We start from the raw sequence: 24,886 nt of genomic DNA, 5'->3' as shown, positions 1-24,886 counted from the left end.
TTCAGCATAGCTAGCTAGCAAAGCGATTCACATTTCTTGCTAGCTAACCAAATGACACACTCATCTCTAGCTGTGTGGCCACCGAAAAATGATACGAGGGGAAAAAGTCAGTCACTCACCCACTCCTCCAATGACATGACGTCCTCCTAGCAGCTAGCTAGCTAGATATCTAGCTAACGTTAGGGTCTGTGTTTTTAACTTCCTACATAAATAGATATGCTAGCATATTAGCCACGTTATGACTGACTTGTGATCATTGCCCTTGCTAGTTTAATTGTATTGACATTCCCAGCCTTAGTTACATTCATCAGTTTTTTTCCAAAACATTGAGTCATTGAAACTGAAAGAGTGCATCCCGAATGTAGGCAGCAAACAATGTACCAGGCCAGCTATGATGTACAACCTGATAGCAATATTTGTTGGACTACCAAGAAATGTATTGGTGAATTATATGAATCATGCATTGAACTGCTTTCATCTATTCTGCCAACAATGCCTTAGTGTACGACATGGAATGTTGAGTCAAATAGAACCTATTTTTAAAACCTCTCATAAAGTTGATTTTGTAGCATAAACTGGGAATTGTATATTTTTGACTGATATTATGATTGTCTGTTTGTTTCATATCTGTAAAGTAGTTAAAGCGCTGTCAGTTCCACTTTAAAGCAGGTGCAGAGTGCAACAACCTGGTCTCAGAGCATTTCGTATTATCCGAGACATTCCATTTAGTATGATATGTTACGTTTGGTATGGTTACATAAGACAGATGGTTACTTAAGACAAACACGGATCGTCGGATGGGTGGGTGTATAACACAAACATCTACAACCAAAAGGTTGCAAGTTCAAATCTCATCACTGAAACCCTTAGCATTTTAGATAATTAGCAACTTTTCAACTACTTACTACTTTTTAGCTACTTTGGAACTACTTAGCATGTTAGCTAACACTTCCTCTAACCCTCACCTTAACCCTTTAAGCTAACACTTCACCTAACACTAACCTTAAACCTTCCCCTAACTTTAACCCTTAAACCTAACTCCTAAACTTAACCCTAACCTTAACCCCTAACCCTAACCCCTAGCCTAGCTAACGTTAGCGAGCTAGCAAACATTAGCCACCTAGCCACCTAGCTAGAATTCGTAACATATAATACGTTTAGCAAATTAGTAACATATCATACGAAATGTGTGATGGATTTCGACAAATGAATACATTCCATACGAAACCTAACATATCATACTAAATGGAGTGTGACGGATTTACATACAGAATTATAAGAAATACTCTGAGACCAGATTGAGTGCAAAGCCAGCTTTCTGCTAAATACCCTAAGCAGCAGCAAAGCCCCCTGGGAGGAGGCGGGTTGTCTAAATATGTGGCTAATCTACCACAAAAAAGAAAAGAAGAAAGGAGGAAGGAAAGAGAGAGAGCGGGAGGGGGAAAAACAACACAAAGCCCAACAGTTAGCCAGCCCTATGTGTTTTAGTCTATTTCTGGCTGCTGCTCCAGGGGTGTGGGGATTTAGGTCCCTGAGGAGCACTCTGGTACAGCAGCTCTTTACTGCGTACATTACACCCTAGTGCCATTACAGCAGCCCCCCCCCCCCTCACACACACACACACACAAACATACAAGTGCACACTCTCTCTCTCTCTCTCTCTCTCTCTCTCTCTCTCTCTCTCTCTCTCTCACCCTCTCTCTCTCCCTCCCTCCCTCCTTCCCTCCTTCCTAGTCCTAACATGCTGCCACTGGCACTGCAGTAATATTTCTGTGGCACGGTGGAATCTATAATAAGAGTGCATCACAATAAAGCTTCATAAGCGTAAACTTATGGTGCATATACCACCCTCTTCTTTGACGCCGTCAGGGCTTTCTACTAATCACTGAAAGTTGGCCAGGGTAATAACATTCCGACATGCCTGGCCACAGATATAAACCTTTAGAGCTCCACAATCCACAAACCCACTTCATTGTCATCTCAATGAATCAACAGAGCTTTTTTTTTTAAGAATAGCCCTGCACTCTGGACTCCCCGAGCTGTCAGACTAAACGCGGCTCCACCTGAGAGCTCATTGGCTGCTCACACCAACTAAATAACAGCCTGAGACTCATACAGTCTCCCAGGATTAAACATTTTACATATTTAGCAGACGCTCTTATCCAGAGCAACTTACAGTTAGTGAGTGCATACATTTTCATACTGGCTCCCCTGGGGATTGAACCCACAACCCTGGCATTGCAAACGCCATGCTCTACCAACTGAGCTAGACAGGACTACTTAAACCAAGGGTTTTAGAGCGGCACCCTGGACACTTCTTTCTTAGACGTTATCCATCCTGAACCGCTCCTGTAGCGTTTTAACATGCATATTTCATGTCTGTTGAAGGCTAAAAGTGAGACCTGTGGCTAATAAGAGCATATTAATTTAATGCGGAAAGTATTCAGACCCCTTCACTTTTTCTAAATTTTGTTACGTTACAGCTTTATTCTAAAATGTATTAAATTATTTTTTTCCTCATCGATCTACACACAATACCCCAATAATGACAAAGCGAAAACAGGTTTTTAGAAATGTTTGCACATTTAAAAAAAATAAAAAACAGAAATAATTTATTTACATAAGTATTCAGACCCTTTGCTATGAGACTCAACATTTAGCTCAGGTGCATCCTGTTTCCATTGATCATCCTTGAGATGTTTCTACAACTTGATTGGAGTCCACCTGTGGTAAATTCAATTGATTGAACATGATTTGGAAAGGTACACACCTGTCTATATAAGGTTCCACAGTTGACAGTGCATGTCAGAGCAAAAACCAAGCCATGAGGTCGAAGGATTTGTCCGTATAGTTCCGAGACAGGAATGTGTCGAAGCACAGATCTGGGGAAGGGTACCAAAACATTTCTGCTGCATTGAAGGTCACCAAGAACACAGTGGCCTCCATCATTCTTAAATGGAAGAAGTTTGGAACCACCAAGACCCGTCCTAGAGCTGGCCGCCTGGCCAAACTGAGCAATCGGGGGAGAAGGGCCTTGGACAAGGAGGTGACCAAGAACCCGATGGTCACTCTGACAGAGCTTCAAAGTTTCTTTGTGGAGATGGGAGAACCTTTCAGAAGGACAACCATCTCTGCAGCACTCCACCAATCAGGCCTTTATGGTAGAGTGGCCAGACGGAAGCCACTCCTCAGTAAAAGGCACATGACAGCCCACTTGGAGTTTGCCAAAAAGCAACTAACTGACTCTCAGACCATGAGAAACAAGATTCTCTGGTCTGATGAAACCAAGATTGAACTCTTTGGCCTGAATGCCAAGCGTCACGTCTGGAGGAAACCTGGCACCATCCTTACGGTGAAGCATGGTGGTGGCAGCATCATGCTGTGGAGATGTTTTTCAGCAGCAGGGACTGGGAGACTAGTCAGGAACGAGGGAAAGATGAACGGAGCAAAGTTCAGAGAGATCCTTGATGAAAACCTGCTCCAGAGCGCTCAGGACCTCAGACTGGGGTGTAGGTTTACCTTCCAACAGGACAACAACCGTAAGCACACAGCCAAGACAATGCACTTGCGGATTCGGGACACGTCTCTGAATTTCCTTGAGTGGCCCAGCCAGAACCCGGACTTGAACCCGATCTAACATCTCTGGAAAAACCTGAAAATAGCTGTGCAGCGACGCTCCCCATCCAACCTGACAGAGCTTGAGAGGATCTGCAGAGAAGAATAGGAGAAACTCCCCAAATACAGGTGTGCCACGCTTGTAGCGTCATACCCAAGAAGACTCGAGGCTGTAATCGCTGCCATAGGTGCTTCAACAAAGTACTGAGTAAAGGGTCTGAATACTTATGTAAATGTGATATTTCCGTTTTCTTGTTTTTATATAAATTGTTTTTGCTTTGTCAATTTAATACAATTTAATCAATTTTGGGGAAAAAAGTCAAGGTGTCTAAATACTTTCTGAATGCACTGTATGTGACACAGCATAATCTTCTTCCTGTTCTCATTTGGAGTTTAATGCGGATGTTATTTCCATAAACCTTGATCCTGAATCACTGCCATCCTCTTACAGTCAACCCAGATCTAGCAGCACTAATACCACAAGGAAATGCATGCTGTGCACATACACCAGCAGCCACCTGACATAGACAATTACTGGTTTTCATCATGGTCGCATGTCCAAAGAAGGGGGTAAGGACACTGATATGTATACGGCTGAAAAAATTTAGATTATTTTCTTGGATCAGTTGGATTTGGGAGGAGGGATTATGTGAAGGATGTGGGATTTGCTATGATGCTGAGCTGGTGTGTGGAGTGTGTGAAGTCAATCTCTGGTGGACTTGTGTAGGGGACTGGGGCTAGCTCTGACACACCAACTGTCTCAGAAACGTCTCCCCCGATAGGTCGCGTCTGTCACGTTGCCACTGTTAAACATTCTAAGAACAAACTAGGCAGTGTTCATCAAGCAATCTAAAAAACTGTTAGAAAATAGCCTAGGGACGCCCTTTCTTTTATTTAGTGGCATTAACGTCAAACTAGCTGACATTGTGATTGCTTGTCTGCCCCACAACACACACACAGGCACACACACCACACGTGCACACAAACATATACAGTACTGTATACAGTACACAATAACACACATACAGATCAGTGATGTGAGCGCTGTGTGATCACGACAAGCTGCCATGTGCACATGTTTTTCACAACACCCCACTCTCTGTATCCACAGAGGGCCCTGACATGATGGCAGTGTACTGTATGCACCTGGACAGCTGTCAGAGCCTGTCCCACTCTGTAGCCACACACACTGCCCTCCCGGGTCTCTATCTCTCTCTTTCTCTCTTTCTCTCTCTCTTTCTCTCTCTCTCTGAACCGCATAGATCTATATTCCAGCTCAGTACACAGCCATCAGGGCATGCTATTCATTTCTGCAGCAAATGTCTTCCTGGGGACTCGGACAATAGCCCTCCGAATATTGTGGTGAGCAATTCCTGATGAGCCCATGAAAGGCCAGGTAGCATTATGAGGGAGTGTGTGCAGGGAGGCAAGAGGGAAATGGTGGGCCTGAAACTCAGTTGCCTTTAAGGGTTCTTGTATACACCTGGAATATGTACTATACATTCATGTTGACTATATGTTTATATACTGTCTATATTGATTTGGTTTTACATTGATCAGATGGCAATCACATCACACATCTTTAAGTGGGGGCACAGCCAGCGGTGAAGGAGTTAATGACAAAACGCAATTGTTAATAACTCATAACTCCTCTCCTGGGGAATCCTAGTTTACATTAATTACACCATAGCCCCTGGCAAACTGCATATCAAGCAGTATTTTCAAACAAACAACTGGCATATCTACTTACCATCAGCGCAGAGCAACGGGGGAGGGGGGTTGGCTGGATGGCTGTCTGGCTGTTTGACTTGATGGCTGGCTGGCGAGAGGCCGCTGAGCGCAGAGAAGCTTTTCCAGCCCACAGAGCACACAATCCACAATGCACTGAGCACAGCCAGCCTGCTACAGTACAACATATCTACTACACACGTTCTCTCACTCTGTCTCTTTCATCTATCCCTTTATCATTCCCCTCTCTCTTTCTCTCTCTCACTCTATTTCTGTCCATGGCCCTGTCGCCATTTCCTGAACATGAAAACAGACATGCTACTATCAGTTCCTCTCTCTTCTGAGTACAATAGATGGAGAACGTCTCTGACGGATTGATGGTAGCGGTGTGTTACCAGTAATGGTACAGTGGCTGGCGCTGTGGTAGTGTCTGTGTTGTTTCTACGTTGTCTTTCTGACTACCGGATGCAGTACAGAAACGCTGTTGAGTGTAGCTGGTGTAGCTATAACTCCGACCACCCATCTGATTCTCTTTTTCCACAGGGGAATCTCGCTCTGTTGGGGGGGGGGGGTGTATGCGTGTGTACGTACGCACCTTCGTATGGGTGTCTCGGTGGGGTCTGACACACGGCAACGTCTGCCTGTTCTATTTGTGTGACATGTTATATCTCAGGAAGAGAGGAGGCAGGGGTTCTCCACAGGGGCTAGAGCAGGGGCTAGGCAACAAGGGAGAAGGGGTAACTGTTTCACAGCACAGTGGTGAGAGGGAAGGCACCGCCATGCTAACCTCTGTGTATTCACCATGAGTAAAAGTGACACTCGGTGGAATTACAACTCAATGGCAAGCAGTCGAGGGGTTTGATTTATGGAAAAGTACCATTTCAGAGTCCTACAGTACAGTGTAGGATATTAGTGGGGAAGAACCTAGAAGGCTCATACGGTGTGAGAACGCATTCTCTTTCTGGGGATTGTATGACGGGACTGTATGGGTAACGTAGTTTGTCGGATGATATTGGATGCCCCAATATAAGTGCATGATTACCATTTTATGCATGTGTTTGTGACTGTGTACTGTAAATGGAACATGTCTACCAGCAAAAACAAACCGATGCATAATATATTAAACATACATGTAGAGAGAGGAGTTGAGGAGTTACACGAGGCTGTTAATTCTCCCTGACATGGCTTGGTGGTCATCCATCCTTGTGGATGTTAAATCTTTCAGAGGCCAGATGGTTTGGATACTGTGTTTTCCCTGCCAGCCTCTCAGTGCCCTCGTACCCCTCATTTATACATTCATCTACATCTCGCCTTTTAATCCCAGTGGTGGGTCAACCCTGACGGATGCCCTCCCAGGCTGGCAAGGGGGCGCAATTAGCGACTCTGTGAGACGGAGGAAACTACGAGCCGGGTGGAATGAGCTGGGAAATAATCCCCCTCTCTTTAACGCACTGCTAAACACAGTTATAGCCTTTCGTCAACGCATCCCTTGGCGTTCTCTCAAAGAACAACCTATTTTTTTCAATTTTTTTATGCTCTTTAAGAAGAAGAAAAGCCCTCCAGCCTGGAGCTTGGCAAATTTGAAGGATAAAAGAAACAACTTGTTTTTCGAGAAAAGCGCCAGAAATGTTCAAAGTTTGCAGTGTTAGTATTTGCATGTTTAATGTGAAACATGTGCCTTTTGGCTAGGCTCCTTCTTGTATTATTCCACAGAGATGGGGGTTGGTCTGTCTATCTGTGATGTTCCTCTGACCCGGTAATGTTGAGCCATGCTGTCTCTGTAGGAGACCCGGCATTACTACTGCCCCCGACGATGTCCTTGTCACTTGCTATCTGCCGTAGTGGGGGAAATAGTCAGATGACTACTCCCACACACACACACACTGTGTACAAACGCAGAGATGCACACACTACACACACATATACTGTGCATGAACACGCACACCTTTTGTGCACAGTTATGCACACATATGGTTTATAAACGCAGAAATCCTCTCTCACACAGTGCCCTTTCCCTATTTTCAAATTGGCTCTTTCTTCCCTCGTGCATATCATTTCTGTTTTCCCCTTTTTCTAAGTGAACAACAATGACTCACTAAGCCTTTTGTAAAGAGACCAATTTGAGCAAATGCAAAGAACAAATGAATTGACATTTGATGGCATTGCCTCAGAAAGTGCGAGCGGAGTGCATCTGATCAATGCTGGCTATAGTCCCCGGAGAACAGACACATTAAACAGTTCAAACCGGCCCTTAAAAGCCTGGATTATTGATTGAATCATTTTCCAAAGTTTTTTTTTTATCTCTGGGGTTGGAGCGGGTTGGAGTAGGCTGGTGGGTGGTGGTGTGGGCTGTGTTCAGATGGCATGGTGGTGAAGTGGGTAGAGACTTACCCCTGGCAGTGTTTTCTGTTCATGGAGGGCGTTCTGGGCTTTGATGGCCGACTCGCGGGCGCAGTAAGTGAGGAACGCGCAGCCTGAAAAACAGAGAGGGGGGGGAGCAGATATTAACACAAGCCTATCTGAACACTGGGGACTGAACACCGATGAAAAGAGAGTACACTAAACATGGAGTGGCAACACTAGCTCAGTCACAAAACAAGACAAGACTGACAATAGATATCAACCCTAGGTCAGTTACTGGGCACAACAACACTCGGCAACAACTGTGTTCAATCGAATCCCCTCCACCCACAACATTGGGTCCCCATCAACCTCGCTTAGTCTCAGGCCCTTGTCAGTCATGAAAAACAACACCCTGGAAAGGGGAAGTGTCCCTCACAATGAAGCAGAAAGAGCTGCTACTTGGGAACACTCTCAATCCAGACATAAACTCTATCTTCAGCTGGCCTTCAGGCTGAATGCTCTCTCTCTCTTTCTCTCTCTCTCTCTCCCTCCTCTCTCTCTCTGTGCCTCACTTTCTCTTGCTCTTTCTCTCTCTTCTCTCTCCCTCTCTATCTATATCTCTCTATCTCAGCCCCAGTGCCATAGATCAGCCTCTCCCTGTCCAAAGTGCCTACCATGCTGCCGTGATGCACAACACTGAACCCTTCTGACAGCAGCAGAGACAGCGAGAGGGAGCAGGGCCGCAGGACAGAGAGGGGGAAAGAGGGAGGGAGGGAGGGATGGGAGGACTAGAAAACTGTGCAGACGGTGGGAGGGATGGAGGGAGGGTGGATGGAGGGCAGGAGGGGAGGGCTTCAGGCCTCAGGGCTCCCTGAGCACAGAACGAATGCCCAGCTACAAGAACACCAGGTGACTACCACACATACACACACACACTTAATGTCACTCTCGCACACTGTCTGCCAAATAAAGAGCTCCTGCAGACACTCAGACAGCCCAGAGCAACGAGGTAGATGAGGAGAGAGAGAGAGAGAGAGAGAGAGAGAGAGAGAGAGAGAGAGAGAGAGAGAGAGAGAGAGAGAGAGAGAGAGAGAGAGAGAGACCCCGGAGAGGTATTGATGCAATCATGTCTGAATAAATAGATTTGGTAGTGTTATATTAATGAAGTTCATGTGGGTTACCACACACTATCATATTTCTGCCATTTTAGAGACGGTTTATTAGAAGCCATCACATTACGCATCATATTTCAACAGAAAATATATTCAGTGGGTGGTGATGAATTAGCTGTCTTTAGAGAGACAATATTCCTATTCATTCCCCATGTTGCATATCACATCACCTTCATCCGTCCATAAATTCGCCACCTCATTCAACCTCTCGCACCCTGTCGCCTGGCTGTATTACAACATGCTTGTGCATCTATTTTTCCCCTGAGCAACGCTACATAGACTTTCAATGACCCCAGCATTTTTTCCCCAGCTATTCTTTTCTTTTACTGCCTTTTCATAGAGCCAGGTCAGTGCATTATAGTAACCTTTGCTAGAGCGCAACACAAAAGAGGGGGGACTTTGTCAGGCATTGATCCATTGATTGGCCAGGCTGTGTTACGTCCCTATGCCATGCGTCCCTATACAGCCCAACAGTCTCCCAGCACAGCAGGCCTGCTAGTCTCTGCTCTCTAGTCCCTTCTCTCTGGGTCTGTATGTATGTTATGGATGGACAGTGATGGAGTCTGTCAGGGGTGACGACATCAGTCTTAAGTGGCTGACTGTAGCACTGCCTGGTGTCATGGTGTAGCTCTCTTCACATCCCACCCCTGGTCCCTACTGGCCCTAACCTAATGATTTCCAATGGCCACCAAGCAAATCACTCTATCATGATGCTTTTTCCCCACATAACATCAGCCCTGTCTCACTGAGGAGACCATGGTGGTAAATGGGGCCGTTTTGTTGTTGTTATTCTGTGGAAATTGTGTTGTTGGTTTATTTGAGTGCCACCCCTATCTCTCACTGAGCAGGGCCTCGTTCGCATATTACAATCACAAACACTGCCCAAATTGGATTTATTCGTTAATGTGTAACACATACGGCATTGAGAATAAATTAATAACAACCACAATGCCAACAAACAAAGGGAAACATGAACTCAATCTAAATGTGTCTCTATGTTCTTTAATGTAAGGCTTAATAAGAATCCGCTGGCCATGGGCGAAAGCTCTAACAACTTCATAATTGGAATCCAAACATGTACAATTTGAAAGCGTTGCGTTGCATACCAAGTCCCGACGTCGGAGCCTGATGAAATTGTTTAAAACACGACAAACAGCGATGTAACCCAGAGACAGAGGCTGGTGGTGTTGCTGACGTAGCGAAGGGAAGGCACAGTGTGGAAAATATGATCCTACCGCGGCATCATTTGATACCAATCTAAAACAGCCCTTATCTCACACGTTGATTTCTAGTGGAGAATCTCCTCTTCCTCCTACTCCTCCTCATCTGCTCCTATATACTCCTGTCTGACGTGTGGCTCCACTACATCAGCTGAGGTAGCTACAGAGAGGCTACAGAGAGGATAGAAAGAGGCTTCAGAGAGGCTGCAGTGCTGATCAGGCTAGAGGGACATATGGCGGCATTGGGGTGACTGTCTTTCTCTCCCCGGCTCCACTGCGCTCTCCTCTCCTCTCCTCTCCTCTCCTCTCCTCTCCTCTCCTCTCCTCTCCTCTCCTCTCCTCTCCTCTCCTCTCCTCTCTCCGACAGCAGCCATTTGCAGGGTGATTTCCTGCCAACGAGGCCCTCCATTACTAGTGCAGGAGGGAACGTGTGTCTGATCAAGCACCTTCGGCCCTAATCTGTGAAGTGTAGGTAATTCCTGCTAAGTGTAGAGGTCCTACTGATAAACCCTACTCTTCCAGAATCAGCACTTATTCTAAGAGCCTACTGCACTCAGTCCCTAATGTCACACACACACGCAGACACACACAGAGACACACACACACCAACGTACACATGCACGCGGACACACACACACAGCCCAATGTACACATACGCACCACAGCGTCTCTCACTCCACCTCTCTATTCCCTCTCTGTGCCCCAGAGGACCCTGCCCCAGTGTAATGAAAAGGTGTGAACTTCCCCTCTCTGTGGCATTTACTCTACCAAAAGTGTGAAGGTAGCAGAAACAGAGCCAGCCCTGGCCCAGGTCTCTACTCATCACCTTCCCGCTCCCTCACACTTCATTTGTACTCCGTGGAAAATGTCATCGCTGAGGGTAGATTACTTGCTTACTTCATTTACTGCTGCAAGGGCTTGGGGGACATGATAGACTTTCTAAGGGGCCGGAGCCCGAAATGCACATCATCAGCACTGATACAATGTGATTATTACCTGAATCAGTGGCAGGCGTGGCGGAGCTCTGTGGCGCAGATTGACTAGGAGGGGTAATCAGGGCTAGTCTCAGAGCAGTCCTTACTGCTCTAATCACTCCCTCAACCTCCAAACCCCTGATCCCAGATCTGCACGCACACAGCCAACCACCAAGCCACTGCTCAAGGAGAACAAAGGGAAGAGGTGGGGGTACTTTCCAAAGCGCTTTCACTCATTGTTCCGACAACAATATTTTCCCTGCCCCAGCCTAATTACCTTGTAATGAGTGCTGTAATATAAGCAGTACTCTAGCGTAACCTGTAAACCTTAATTAAGTCAGGCACCTTAAAGGGAACCGCATGTGGCTGAGCCTCCATCCTCCAGCACTGCACCCTCCTGCACTGTAATTTCAATAGTCTCAAGACGCTTCCTCTCCTTCTCTCTTTATCTTCCATCTGCTCTAATATGAAAGACCTCGATAGGTGAAGGCAAAGTCCAATTTGGCAGGCAACATATTGCTTTCACCTGCATTCTCATGTCAGTACAAATGAAGGTGGGGTGAGACAAGGAGAGGAAGAACTTCAAGACTATTGAGATGCTTTCTGCAAGTCAAGGAGCAGAAGGTAGCCTAGAAGTTAAGAGCATTGGGCCAGTAACCGAAAGGTCGCTAGTTTGAATCCCCAAGCCGACTAGGTTGAGAAATTGGACGATGTGCCCTTGAGAAAGGCACTTAACCCGATTTGCTGCTGTAAGTTGCTCTGGATAAGAGTGCCTGCTGAATGACTAAAATGCAAGAGGGCCTGGTGTCAACACTGGTAACAAACCCTGGTAGCTTCTGTGACCCCTGGTGAAGGAGACCCAGGCCATTGATTTGTTGCTGTGCTCACTCATCATACACTACGGCCCCTGAGCATGAAATACATCCTGAAGGACACACTCCAGGTCTGTGTGGACCAACACAGTTGTGTGTGTGTACAGTAAAGGTTCTGTGTTTGTACCAACTAACTCTCACAGTCTCATGTCAGAATTAGACGTTCATCCATGTTTCTCGAATGTCATATTTCGAAGTTGTTTGAAAAGGTTAAATTCAGGCAATAACTCAAACATTTTAAGGTTAGGGTTAAGTTTAGGCATTAACTCAGAATTCTTAAGGTTAGGCATTGACTCCGAATGGTTAAGGTAAGGGTTAAGGTTTGGGAAAGGCGTAAAACATTGCTGGATTCAAACTTGCAACCTTTGGAATCAGTGGCAGATGCTTACGCCCATCCTTCATCCCCGTCCACAACGCCTTTGCAAAACCGAAACCTACTTGAATGTAACAGCGCTCACTGCTGCACCTAGTGGCCGGTTTCCACGTCATCTCCCGACGTCCTCAGACATGGATGGACGTCGAATACTGACTTCTATCACGGGTGACCTGGCTGGTTTGTACAGTGTGTGTACAGTAAGGGTCTTGGCCTCTCGGCTGGGTGGCGGCGTGCATAATGAGGGTGAGGAACACCGTAAAACGTAATAATTCGTTCTGAAAGACGGATCAATACAGTAGAAATCCATTGGAAGAAAAGGGGCCAAGAAATAGGCCTTGACAAATTCACACACACTCAACCACCGTAGTTTATTCAGTAGTTGGTTTGTAAGGTTTAAGGTTCTCTTGGGCAGTGACTTAAAAACAATACTACTATAAATTCCTATAGGGGCCAATACTGTGGTGGGAACTTGGAACCTACAGTGGATGTAGCTTTCCTGTATGGACTGACTAAATGAATGGTCTCAGCCTGCTTTAAGCCTGTGCCAGGCCAGCACTATAAATACATCCAGTGGCCTGCATCCCTGATGAAGAAGCTAATTGACACCATTAATGGATGGGGTTTCAGGGTGCAGTAAATACTGTGTACGTTCACAGTGGTGCGGCCACAGCAGGCGTGGGTGGACTGACTGAGCGAGAGGAACATGGCTTAGACTCCTCATCAGATGGAGGGCAATGGGAGTTGACTTGCCAAGTCCCCTCTTAGCCTACAGCTAAGGGATTTACAGGGAAATCAATAAGAAGTTTTCTGTGAGCCCCATCAAGGTCAGAAAACTGCATTTCTTCCTCTTCATTTTCTATAACAGGCCCCTGGAAAAACATGAACATGCCCTGACCATAAACACTGCATAGGCTATACTACAGCTGGGAAATACTATAGGATAGAAACAACAATGGGGTTCTATGTTAGTTAGCCACATTGGCATTCTTTATGTGATATCCATACAATTACTGTCCTGTTTTCAAAAAGCAGCGCGGTTTGAACCTCGTGTCAAATCAACTGATCACAGTAAATTCACATTAGTCAAAGATAGGCCGTTCCAAACTGACTTGGGCTGAGAGACAGATCCTCTTTTGAGGTCCTTTGATTTGACAAATTGGGAAAGGTGTCTTTAAAGATGATGCTTCAAAGCTCAAAGGCTGGCGCGAGATGGATGAGAGAGGGATGAGAAGAACGCAGTCCCCCTCTCATCGCCCACCATCCACTGCACTTCATTTCACAGCGCCCATTCAGGCGGCATTTGGAGAAAACACGAATTGCACAGTTCCAGATTCCTTACTAAATAGACTAACGAGTAAACCTTGCTGCACGCTCCTGTCTTTCAACTAGTGATTATGTGCTTTGAGGCACAAAGCAGATTCCTCATACACACACAGATTTGAAATTACGTGCAACATGCCAAATATTACAGATTTCTTTCTCTCTCCCTGAGCATTTTCTTCCTCTGACCACTGGGCTGGAGTGGAATGATAATAATCATTAACACAGGTGGTCTTGCAAATGAGCAGGTGCCACCGTGTTAATTGTATTGATGTATTTCCTGTTAACGGCAGTGCCTGCGATACGCTTCCAAAAATGTCTCGTCCTTTAAAGCCGACTACTGGCACAGTGAAAGAGAGAGAACCTTCTTAGCTCATCAGTTAAAGAGCTACAAACTCTCAAGGTTGTGGAGCCAAAAATCTGCCAATATAGATAGGCGAAATCATCTGTTATTAATTAATCTGAGTCTAGTCTTTTTTTATTTTAATTAAGTCGCCGTTATCACTATGAGTAGTCAAAGATGGGAAAGCTGCCATTTTGGAAATTACTATAAGATGTACATCACCAGAATTGCAGTGACAAAGTCATGGGTCCTTATTAATCTAAGGCCTTTAAAACCAATTATTATTCCTACATGGCATAGGGCCACTTTACTGTACATACTGTACATCTGCATCTTCTGCAATTCTGTTACCCTAATTCCAACATTGGTGTGAGGCATCTCCAATACACTATACTGTAGCACCAAGCCATTGACAACATGCTGTTCCAGAAGGCCTCTCTTTCTGGCAGTGGAGCGATTAGAGTGTTACCACTCCTCCATAGGATGGAGTGATGAGGAAGTGAGAACAAAGCTGGGGGTGAGGAAGAGAGAGCCCCCCACAGTGGGCTACAGCTGCTTTTCTCCCTCCCTCACCTCCCTCCATCTCCCCTCCCTCTCCCCAGTATGGGAGCAGTCTTTAGGGGGAGGCTGGCAGGCAATCAGTGATGTCATGCCAGCAGCACAGCGATGGCAGCTTAACCTATTTTCGGAAATACCACAGATTTCTATTTATAACCATGTTGAACAGCGTGCATCTCCACACGTCCCTCACGGACCCAATATATTCAGACATTTTCCATCATAATTGGTGTTTTCATTGTTTCAATGTTGATTTTTAATTAGTTATTCAGGACATATGTTTGTAATAGTAGTATTACAGTAATAAATTACATTTATACATTTACATAAGTGGTAGTGATAGTAGTAGTGGTAGTAGTAGTAAGTCGCTTTGGATAAAAGCGTCTGCTAAATGGCATATTATTATTATTATTATTATAGTAGTAGTAGTAGTAGTAGTAGTAGTAGTAGTAGTACTACAAAGTAGTAGCAGCATTACCAGTAATAGCAATGGTAGAATAATTGCATTAGGAGTAGTAATAGTATAAATAGTAATAATAGCCTCTAGGACTAGTAGTAGGAAAAAACAGAACGCATATTAGCCAAAGTCACAGAATGGCACTTGGTCCAGACCAACAATCTCGTTCCCTTCAATGTGGCACTTATTTTATTGTACTGATCAACAACATTTGCATAAAAGTCGAGCGACGCCATTTTCCCTACATCTCCCCCCACGTGGGCCAGCCCCCTACCAATTTGAGTTCTAGCCAATGAGCTTCAGCCCCTCGCATTTGAGTGACCGCTAGCAAGAGGCCTGCCCAGCATTATCCAATGAGATTGCAGGGCGGACCCAACGGCTTAGTGGGCACAGGGGAGGGAGAGAGAGAGAGAGAGAGAGAGAGAGAGAGAGAGAGAGAGAGAGAGAGAGAGAGAGAGAGAGAGAGAGAGAGAGAGAGAGAGAGAGAGAGAGAGAGAGAGAGAGAGAGAGAGAGAGAGAGAGAGAGAGAGAGAGAGAGAGAGAGAGAGAGAGAGAGAGAGAGAGAGAGAGAGAGAGAGAGAGAGAGAGAGAGAGAGAGAGAGAGAGAGAGAAAACACTCCCGAGTGAATGTATAACGTTTTTGGTGGCAATCAGCATATTTTGCGTTATGTTTTGCATATTATCACAAACAAAGTACTAGGGTAGTGAATTGATGTTAGTTTCAACTGTAAGCTAGCAAGGAAAGTCAGCCTACAAAGCTGGAAGCTACCGGTATCTTCTTGCATTGTAAAGTTCTTCTAGCCTGTATGGACATTGTTTTGCGAACAGTAATTAATAGTTTCAACATTATAAATGCTGTGTCACATTATTCAAGCGTGTTAACTTCTGTGCAGCATGAGTGAGGAGCTAAACATGATGCAGCCCAGACTCCCAGTGCAGGCTAGCAATGAGTAAGGGGAGCAGGCAAGGTGCGCTACGTGGGGGACATCGGCTGTGCTGATAGACAGACTCAATCCGTGAGACCCATTTGACAGAATTACCGAAAGTAACACAAATTCTATTTCCAAACCGTTTTTCATGTTCTAGTATTGAAAAAGTACCGAAGTAGTAATAGTAGTATTATGAGCAGTAACATGTCTGGTATTATTGAATCAGCAGCTCGGAGGTGGTTATGTTAAACATCTGCTAAACTTGCCCTCTGCACCTCCCCCTTGCCTCCACCTTAAATCCCTTCGTTTAGGTCCCCTGGCCCTCCACAGTGGATACAGCTTTAAACCTGTCTGAAGACTACTCCATGGCCCCAGCAGTCACTCTCAACACAACACCTTAGGATAGAAGCAACCATTTGTTTCTGCTGCTCTGACAATCACTTCATCTTTCTCACTCCACTCATCTATTGTGCCTGCCCATGTGTCTGCCTGTCACTTGTCTTCTGTCCACTTCTCTGTATGTCTGCATACAGTATGTGTGGCTGTGCTCCCTCCCATCCCTCTCGGGTCACTTCTGCCTGGCTGACACTGGCCACAATGTCTCTGCAACTGCATTAAGGCGCCATTCTAAGAGATGGGATGGCTTGACTAATCTCTGATTGTTTTTAGTAAAACAGGGGAATAGCGGGTTCTCCAAGGGCACAACACTGGGTGAAAGACAAATAACAGGTATCTTATTATTTTCCCTAGCTTGTACCAAAGAGGCTTTGTCGCATGACTTCTCCTGAAGCGTTCCAAAATGGAGAGGGATTATCACAAAACATTACATTAAAATCTCCTCAATGTTGTTATTTCATTTTCCCAGCTTCTAAAATGAGTCAGTGCCCGGCCAAGCTCAAACACAACATTAAAGGCACAGTCAAAAAAGTGATTTTCCTGTGTTTTATATATATTTACACACTATGAGGTTGGAATAATACTGTGAAATTGTGAAAATTATGATAATGCCCTTTTAGTTTAAGAGCCCTTTGAAAAGACCGCCTGAAATTTCAGCCTGTTTTGTGGGAGGGAGATTTGGCCTTCCATGGTGACATCAACATGGAGTAAATTAGTTAATAGACCAATAAGAAAGAGAGTTCCAAACCTCTCTGCTAATAACAGCTAATTTTCAGTTTTCCCCTCCCCACTCAACCACTCCCAGACAGTCCTAGCAAAATTCTTGCTTGAGAAATTGCTCTTTGCTAAGAAGCTATTTTTGCTTCTTTTTTACAATTTTTATTAAAAACAATCACAGTAAGGTACTTAATTTTTACCTAGAAAGGATTTGATATTGAGACAAAAATGGCTGCATTGGACCTTTAAAAGAGCAGAGAGCATTACATACAGAACCATCGCCACTCTCGCTGCCTTTATCTCTCCTCTCCTCCTTTCTCCTCTCCCCTCTTTCTACGGTACACTCTGCTCTGCAGGAGATGGCACTCCTTTAAGCTCAGCACCATACAAAATAGATAGGCCTCTATCCTCCTACTTAGCCCAGTGGAATAACGGTGAGCATGGGTGAGAAGGTGCTATACTTTTACCACCCTACCTTCTACGCCTTTTAAAGAGAGAAGTCGGCAGACTAAAAAATGTTGAACCAGCTCCCTAGTTCTTACTCCATGTATTTTAGTGACCTAAATCATTTTAACTTTGAAGAGGGAAAAATACTTTGGAAATGTATTTCCATCTTACTTTGCTATCATGCTTAGCAAAACAAACCAAACAATAGAGCATTAATGAATTCAAAGCGCCTCAAGCAAGGTCTCTCTTGAAATAGAGATTTTAATATAAAGGGATTTCCTGGTTAAATAAAGGTAAATAAATAAGAAAAATGCATTCTTAATTTCATTTATTGACAAACTATTCAAGTTGCACAGCGTGTTATATGACAAGCCTTACTCCTCTTTCAAAACATTTGCATTAAGGCTACCACAAAATCAGCAAAGTCATTGTCAAAAACATTCTGTGAAGTTAAAACATGGATCCAAAGTCGAATGTGTAACTTACAAAGCATAATCAAGAGCTTTCGTCATCACTCTGTGGCACTGTGACCAAAACCTTGATTTGACATCACATCTCCAAACCAAATCAACTGTGAATAGGGGGTGTAAAATAAAACCTAACACGAATGGTCACCCAACCCAAGACTTAATGGCGCAGACATCCTTGATGATGACCTCCAGTCCAGACAACGGCTGATAAAACCACCACTGTGAAATCACCCACAACCGAGGTTAATGGAAACCAATTCATTTCATATGCATGTAGCTGGGGCTACAAGGGCTATCAGACAACGTCTCAAAAGACAGTCCATGTTTTCCCACAGACTTGCCCATGACCCTGCTGTAGGCACCCTCTGAAAGCAGCAAGCATGTTGCTAAAAGGTCACTTAATAACAGCCTTCAAAGATGCCAGGAATGTCCCCCCCCTACCCTCCCACTCACTCTGCCACCGGTAAGTGTGTTCCCAACATACACTGGCCTACAGCAGAGACAACGACCTACAGGACTATAGCTCATCCTGAAGTCAAGGCCCACAGCTTGTCCTGTCAGAGCCAGTTGAACTGCTACATCTTTTATGAGGAAACCCTGTTGCTTATTACAATATTTACAGACATCGGACGGTTGTGAACGGAGCTCAGTTATTGTATTAGTCTGGTCTGGTGACCTTCACTCAGTGCCCAGATTCACGTCAACATGGTTTTTGCTTATAAATAATTGACAAAGCATGGGAGGGATCGGTTTTAGTCCAGATGTAGGTTATATAATTTTTCTTAATTTGGCTTAAAGCCCATTCTAACCATGATGACTGCATATGCATTGCATCCAATTGCGATGCCTCCCGTCTCCTGCGGAATTGAAGATCTGTAATTTTGTCAATATAACTTCACAAACTGTTCCACCTGCTGTGAGATCTAAATCTGTCAAAAACCTAGCAATAGGATGCCTGTATGGCTGTGAATATAATCAGAGTGCAGTGTGTGTACCGTCTCAGCACACCAGAATCATTAGGTCGCGGCAAATGTTCTCATAACACAAAAACTGTCCAGTCATGCTGATGATTATACAATGTTTGTATAAAACATCTGCCTTATGTTGCAAGAAGGTTCCTAGAACAAATGTAATCTGTTCTTTAGAGATTCCCAGAATGTTTCATTAGGTTGTGGGAAAGGTCTGGTGAGAACATTGTGGGGACAATCACAAAAGATATGTTCGCAAAACACAAAAACTGTCCAGTTCAAATCCAATTTTATTGGTCACATGCGCCGAATACAACAGGTGTAGACTTTACCTTGTGATGCTTACTTACGAGCCCATTCCCAACAATGCAGAGTTAAAAAGTAAGACAAATATTTGCGAAATAAAAAAGGAAATAGTAACACAATAAAAACAATAACGAGGCTATATACAAGGAGTACCAGTACCGAGTCAATGTGCAGGGTACGAGGTAGTTGAGGTAATTGAGGTAATACAGTATGTACATGTGGGTAGGGGTAAAAGTGACTAGGCAATCAGGATATATGATAAACAGAGTAGCAGCAGCATATGTGAACAGTCTGAACGTGTGTCTATGTGTGTGTGTGTGGCGTCAATATGCATGTGTGTGTGAGCGTGTGTGTGTGTGTGTGTGTGTGTGTGTGTGTGTGTGTGTGTGTGTGTGTGTGTGTGTGTGTGTGTGTTTGTGGAGTGTCAGTGTAGTATGTGTCAGTGCGTGGGTAGAGTCAAGTGAGTGTGCAAAGAGCCAGTGCAAGAGTCAGTGCCAAAAAATTACGATAAATAAATAAATAATAAAGGGTTGTAACCGTTCAGCAGTCTAATAGCTTGGGGGTAGAAGCTGTTCAGGAGCCTTTTGGTCCCAGCTTTGGCACTCCGGTACCGCTTGCTGTGCGGTAGCAGAGAGAACAGTATATGACTTGGGTGGCTGGAGTCTTTGACCATTTTTGGGGCCTTCCTCTGACACCGCCTGGTATAGAGGACCTGGATGGCAGGGAGTTCGGCCCCGTAGGCATTACCCTCTGGAGTACATCGCAGTCGGATGCCGAGCAGTTGCCATACCAAGCGATGGTGCAGCTAGTCAAGATGCTCTCAATGGTGCAGCTGTATAACTTTTTGAGGATCTGAGGGCACATGCCAAATCTTTTCAGCCTCCTGAGGGGGGAGAGGCTTTGTTGTGCCCTCTTCACGACTGTGTTGGTGTGTTTGGACCATGATAGGTCCTTAGTGATGTGGACACCGAGGAACTTGAAGCTCTCGACCCACTCCACTAGAGCCCCATCGATGTGAATGGGGGAGTATTCGTCCTCTGTTTCCTGTAGTCCACCATAAGCTCCTTTGTGTTGCCCACGTTGAGGGAGAGGTTGTTGTCCTGGCACCACACTGCCAGGTCTCTGACCTCCTTCCTATAGGCTGTCTCATCGTCGTCAATCAGGCCTACCATCGTCGGGTCTTCGGCAAACATAATGATGGTGTTGGAGTTGTGCGAGCCCACGCACTTGTGGGTGAACATGAAGTACAGGAGGGACTGAGCACGCACCCCTGAGGGGCCCCCGTGGCGGATGTGTTGTCGCCTACCCTCACCACCTGGGGCAGTCTCGGCAAGAAGCCCAGAATCCTTAGCTTAGTGATGAGCTTGGAGGGCACTATGGTGTTGAACACTGAGCTGTAGTCAATGAACAGCATTTGTCCAGGTGGGAAAAGGCAGTGTGGTGTGAAACAGAGATTGCGTCATCTGTGGATCTGTTGGGGCGGTATGCCAATTGGAGTGGGTCCACGGTTTCTAGGATGATGGTGTTGATGTGAGCCATTACCAGCCTTTCAAAGCATTTCATGGCTACAGATGTGAGTTCTACAGGGCGGTAGTCATTTAGACACATAACCTTGACATTCTTGGGCACAGGGACTATGGTGGTTTGCTTGAAACTTGTAGGTATTACAGACTGGTTCAGGGGGAGATTGAAATTGTCAGTGAGGACACTTGCCAGCTGGTCAGCGCATGCTCTGAGTACACGTCCTGGTAATCCTTCTGGCCCTGCGGCCTTGTGAATGTTAACCTCACAAAAGACATGTTCCCAAAACACAAAAACTGTCCAGTTGTGCAGATGATTCTACAATGTTTCTTTTAGGGTGCAAAAAACATTCACCTGATGTTACAAAAACGATTCCCAGAACACATTTTGTCTGTTATTTAAAGGTTCCCAGAATGTTAGGTTGTGGGGATATGACAAGAGATAGGTCCCCAAAACACTAAAACTGTCCAGTTGTGCTGACATTCAGATAATGTTTGTATCAGGGTGCACAAAACATTCCTTTGATGTTGCAAGAATGTTGACAGAACAGCCTTTCTGAGTTCTTTAAAGGTTCCCAGAACATTTCATTAGGTTGTGGCAACAGTGTGGGTACATAACAAGAGATAGGTTCCCAAAACACAAAATATGCTCAGTTGTGATGACAATGTTTAAGTTAGGTTGCACAGGACATTCCTATAATGTTGTAAGAATGTTGACAGAACACATGGTCTAAGTTCTTTCAAGGTTCCCAGAACATTTCATTAAGTTATGGGAGTTCTCTGGGATGTTGCAATAATATTATTGTGAAATTCACATAGGTTGCACAGAACATTCCCTCAATGTTGCACAATGTTCCACAATTTCCGAAATAAGTAAATTTTTATGACATTCATAGCATATTTGTTTTAGATTTAACATAATATTCCATTGACGTTTACGCCATATACATTTCACCTTGTCTTGGAGGTCCTCAGAACATTTCAAAAATATTTAGAAAATGTTATATTTAAGTCTTAGCTAATATTTCCACAACATTCTCAGCATGAACATTTGTAGCACCTCAAAGCAGATTGGAATACATACCAATTATGTTTCTCTCCAGATTTAATGACAAGTCGCATTTGAATGTGATAGAGACACATGGCATTTTAATTTAATTCATAGCACATTTGAAGAGCATTTATTCATACAGACGCAACCATATTGTTCACACTTCATATGTTAACAATCTGCACATTACTTCATTCATAGGACAATTGAACAGCATTTATTCTTACAAACCCAACCATAGTTTTTGCACTTCATATAACAACAATCTGCACAGATCGGGTTTGAATCTGCAATGTTTGGTTCCCAAGCCAGGTCTTTTATCCTCTGCGCCACCAGAAAAGCTCTTTTATAGCTTGTTTCTTCAGTATATAGCCATGGCAGTATGGTCAATCAGGAATTCCATGCTTCCTTTTTGGCCTTCTTAGACATAACTAATCCAGGGAAATACTGGTAACTGGGTTATTCACAATCACTTCACCCATCCTCTTTACAGTGCCTTCAGAAAGTATTCATACCCCTTGACTTATTCCACATTTTGTTGTGTTAAAGCCTGAATTCAAAATGGATTAAATATGTATTTTTTATCCGTCTACACACAATACCTTATAATGACAAAGAGAAAACATTTTTTAGACATTTTTGCAAATGTATTGAAAATGAAATACAGAAATATTTCATTTACATAAGTATTCGCACAGTATTGTAGAGTATCTACAATGTTGTTGATCCATCCTCAGTTCTTATATCACAACCATTAAACTCTGTAACTTTTTTTAAATCACCATTGGCCTCGCAGTGAAATACCTGAGCAGTTTCCTTCCTCTCCGGCAACTGTGTTAGAAGGACGCCTGTATCTTTGTAGTGACTGGGTGTATTGATACACTATCCAATGCTTAAATAATAACTTTACCATGCTCAAAGGGGTATTCATCATCTACAAATCGGTGCCCTTCTTTGCGAGGCATTGAAAAACATCCCTGGTCTTTGTGGTTGAATCTGTGCTTGAAATTCACTCCTCAATTGAGGGACCTTACAGATAATTGTATGTGTGGGGTATAGAGATGGGTAGTCATTCAAAAATCATGTTAACCACTATTATTGAACACGGAATGAGTCCATGCAACTTATTATGCGATTTGTTAAGCACATTTTTACTACTGAACTTATTTAGGCTTGCCATAACAAAGGGGTTGAAAACTTATTGACTCAAAACATTACAGATTTTTAATGTTTTATTAATTTCTAAAATGTTCTTCAAACTAAATTCCACATTATGGGGTATTGTGTGTAAATCAGTGACAGAAAATCTAAATGTAATCAATTTTAAATGAATGCTGTAACACAACAAAATGTGGGAAAAGTAAAGGGGTGTGAATACTTTCTGAAGGCACTGTATATGCTGCGTACTTCTGGACCCATATTTACAAGGTATCCAAGACTATGAGTGCTGATCTAGGATCACTTTCGCTTTTCAGATCATGAAAAATAAGACAGAGGGGACCACATCAAGCGTCTCAAAGTAGGAATTATATCGGGTGCGTTTTTAAAAGTTTTGGGAACATACAGTGCCTTCAGAAAGTATTCACACCCATTGACATTTCCACATTTTATTGTGTTAAAGCCTGAATTTAAAATTGATTAAATTGATTTTGCGTCACTGGCCTACACGCAATACCCCATAATGTCAAAGCGGAATTATGTTTTTAGACATTTTTACAAATTAATAAAAAATGAAACGCTGAAATGTTTTGAGTCCATAAGTATTCAACCCCTTTGTCATGGCAAGGCTAAATAAAAATGTGCTTAACAAGTCACAAAATAAATTGCATGGACTCACTCTGTGTGCAATAATAGTGTTTAACATAATTTTTGAATGACTACCTCATCTCTGTACCCCACACATACAATTTTCTGTAAGGTCCCTCAGTCAAGCAGTGCATTTCAAACACAGATTCAACCACAAATACCAGGCCTCGCAAAGAAGGGCACCTATTGGTAGAACAAAAAGCAGACATTAAATATCCCTTTGAGCATGGTGAAGTTATTAATTACACTTTGGATGTGGTATCAATACACTCAGTCACTACAACGACACATGCATCCTTCCTAACAGTTGCTGGAGAGGAAGAAAACCGCTCAGGGATTTCACCACGAGGCCAAAGTTGACTTTAAAACAGTTACAGAGTTTAATGGCTGTGATAGGAGAAAACTGAAGATGGATCAACAACATTTTAGTTACTCCACAACACTAACCTAAATGACAGAGTGAAAAGAAGGAAGAAAATATTCCTAAACATCCATCCTTTTAAAACTGCAAATAATGTGGCAAAGAAATTAACTTTATGTCCTGAATAGAGGCAAATACAACACAACACATCACTGAGTACCACTCTTCATATTTTCAAGCATGGTGGTGGCTGCATCATGTTATGGGTTTTCTTGTCATCGGCAAGTATTAGGGAGTTTTTTGGGGGATAAAAAGAAACGGAATAGAAAATCCTAGAAGAAAACCTGGTTCAGTCTGCTTCCCAAAAGACACTGGGAGACAAATTCACCTTTCAGCAGGACAATAACCTAAAACACAAGGCCAAATATACACTGGAGTTGATTACCAAGACGACATTGAATGTTCCTGAGTGGCCTAGTTACAGTTTTGACTTAAATCGGCTTGAAAATCTATGGCAAGATTTGAAAATGTCTATCTAGCCGATGATCAACAACCAATTTGACAGAGCTTGAATAATTTTTAAAAGAATAATGTGCAAATATTGTACAATCCAGGTGTGAAAAGCTCTTAGAGACTTACCCAGAAAGACTCACAGCTGTAATTGCTGCTAAAGGTGATTCAAACATGTATTGAATCAGGGGTGTGAATACTTAAGTAAATTATATATTTCTGTATTTCATTTTCACTAAATTAGCAAACATTTCTAAAAAATATATTTTGTCTTTGTCATTATGGAGTATTGGGTGTAGATGGGTGATATATATATCTATCTTTTATCTATCTTGAATTCAGGCTGTAACACAACAAAATGTGGAATAAGTCAAGGGTTATGAATACTTTCTGAAGGCACTGTATCTCTTGTAATGTATCCACACTG

The 24,886-nt window shown here is 43.7% G+C and overlaps 1 protein-coding gene across 11 annotated transcripts in view; it reads right to left on the bottom strand.

Annotated features, from left to right (window-relative positions):
• The window catches only part of LOC121533539 (CUGBP Elav-like family member 5), a 242,950-nt gene that overhangs the window by 208,158 nt on the left and 9,906 nt on the right, over positions 1–24,886 (bottom strand). For all 11 annotated transcript variants that reach the window (XM_041839573.2, XM_041839575.2, XM_041839579.2 and 8 more), the window contains exon 2: positions 7,735–7,817. In XM_041839573.2, the coding sequence (XP_041695507.1) occupies positions 7,735–7,817 (83 nt within the window). The remainder of the gene's footprint in view (positions 1–7,734; positions 7,818–24,886) is intronic.

Source organism: Coregonus clupeaformis, chromosome 20, assembly GCF_020615455.1.
Source record: "Coregonus clupeaformis isolate EN_2021a chromosome 20, ASM2061545v1, whole genome shotgun sequence".
NCBI lineage: Eukaryota > Metazoa > Chordata > Actinopteri > Salmoniformes > Salmonidae > Coregonus > Coregonus clupeaformis.
Note: the sequence above shows the minus strand (reverse complement) of the source record. Positions and strands in the feature narration are given on the sequence as shown.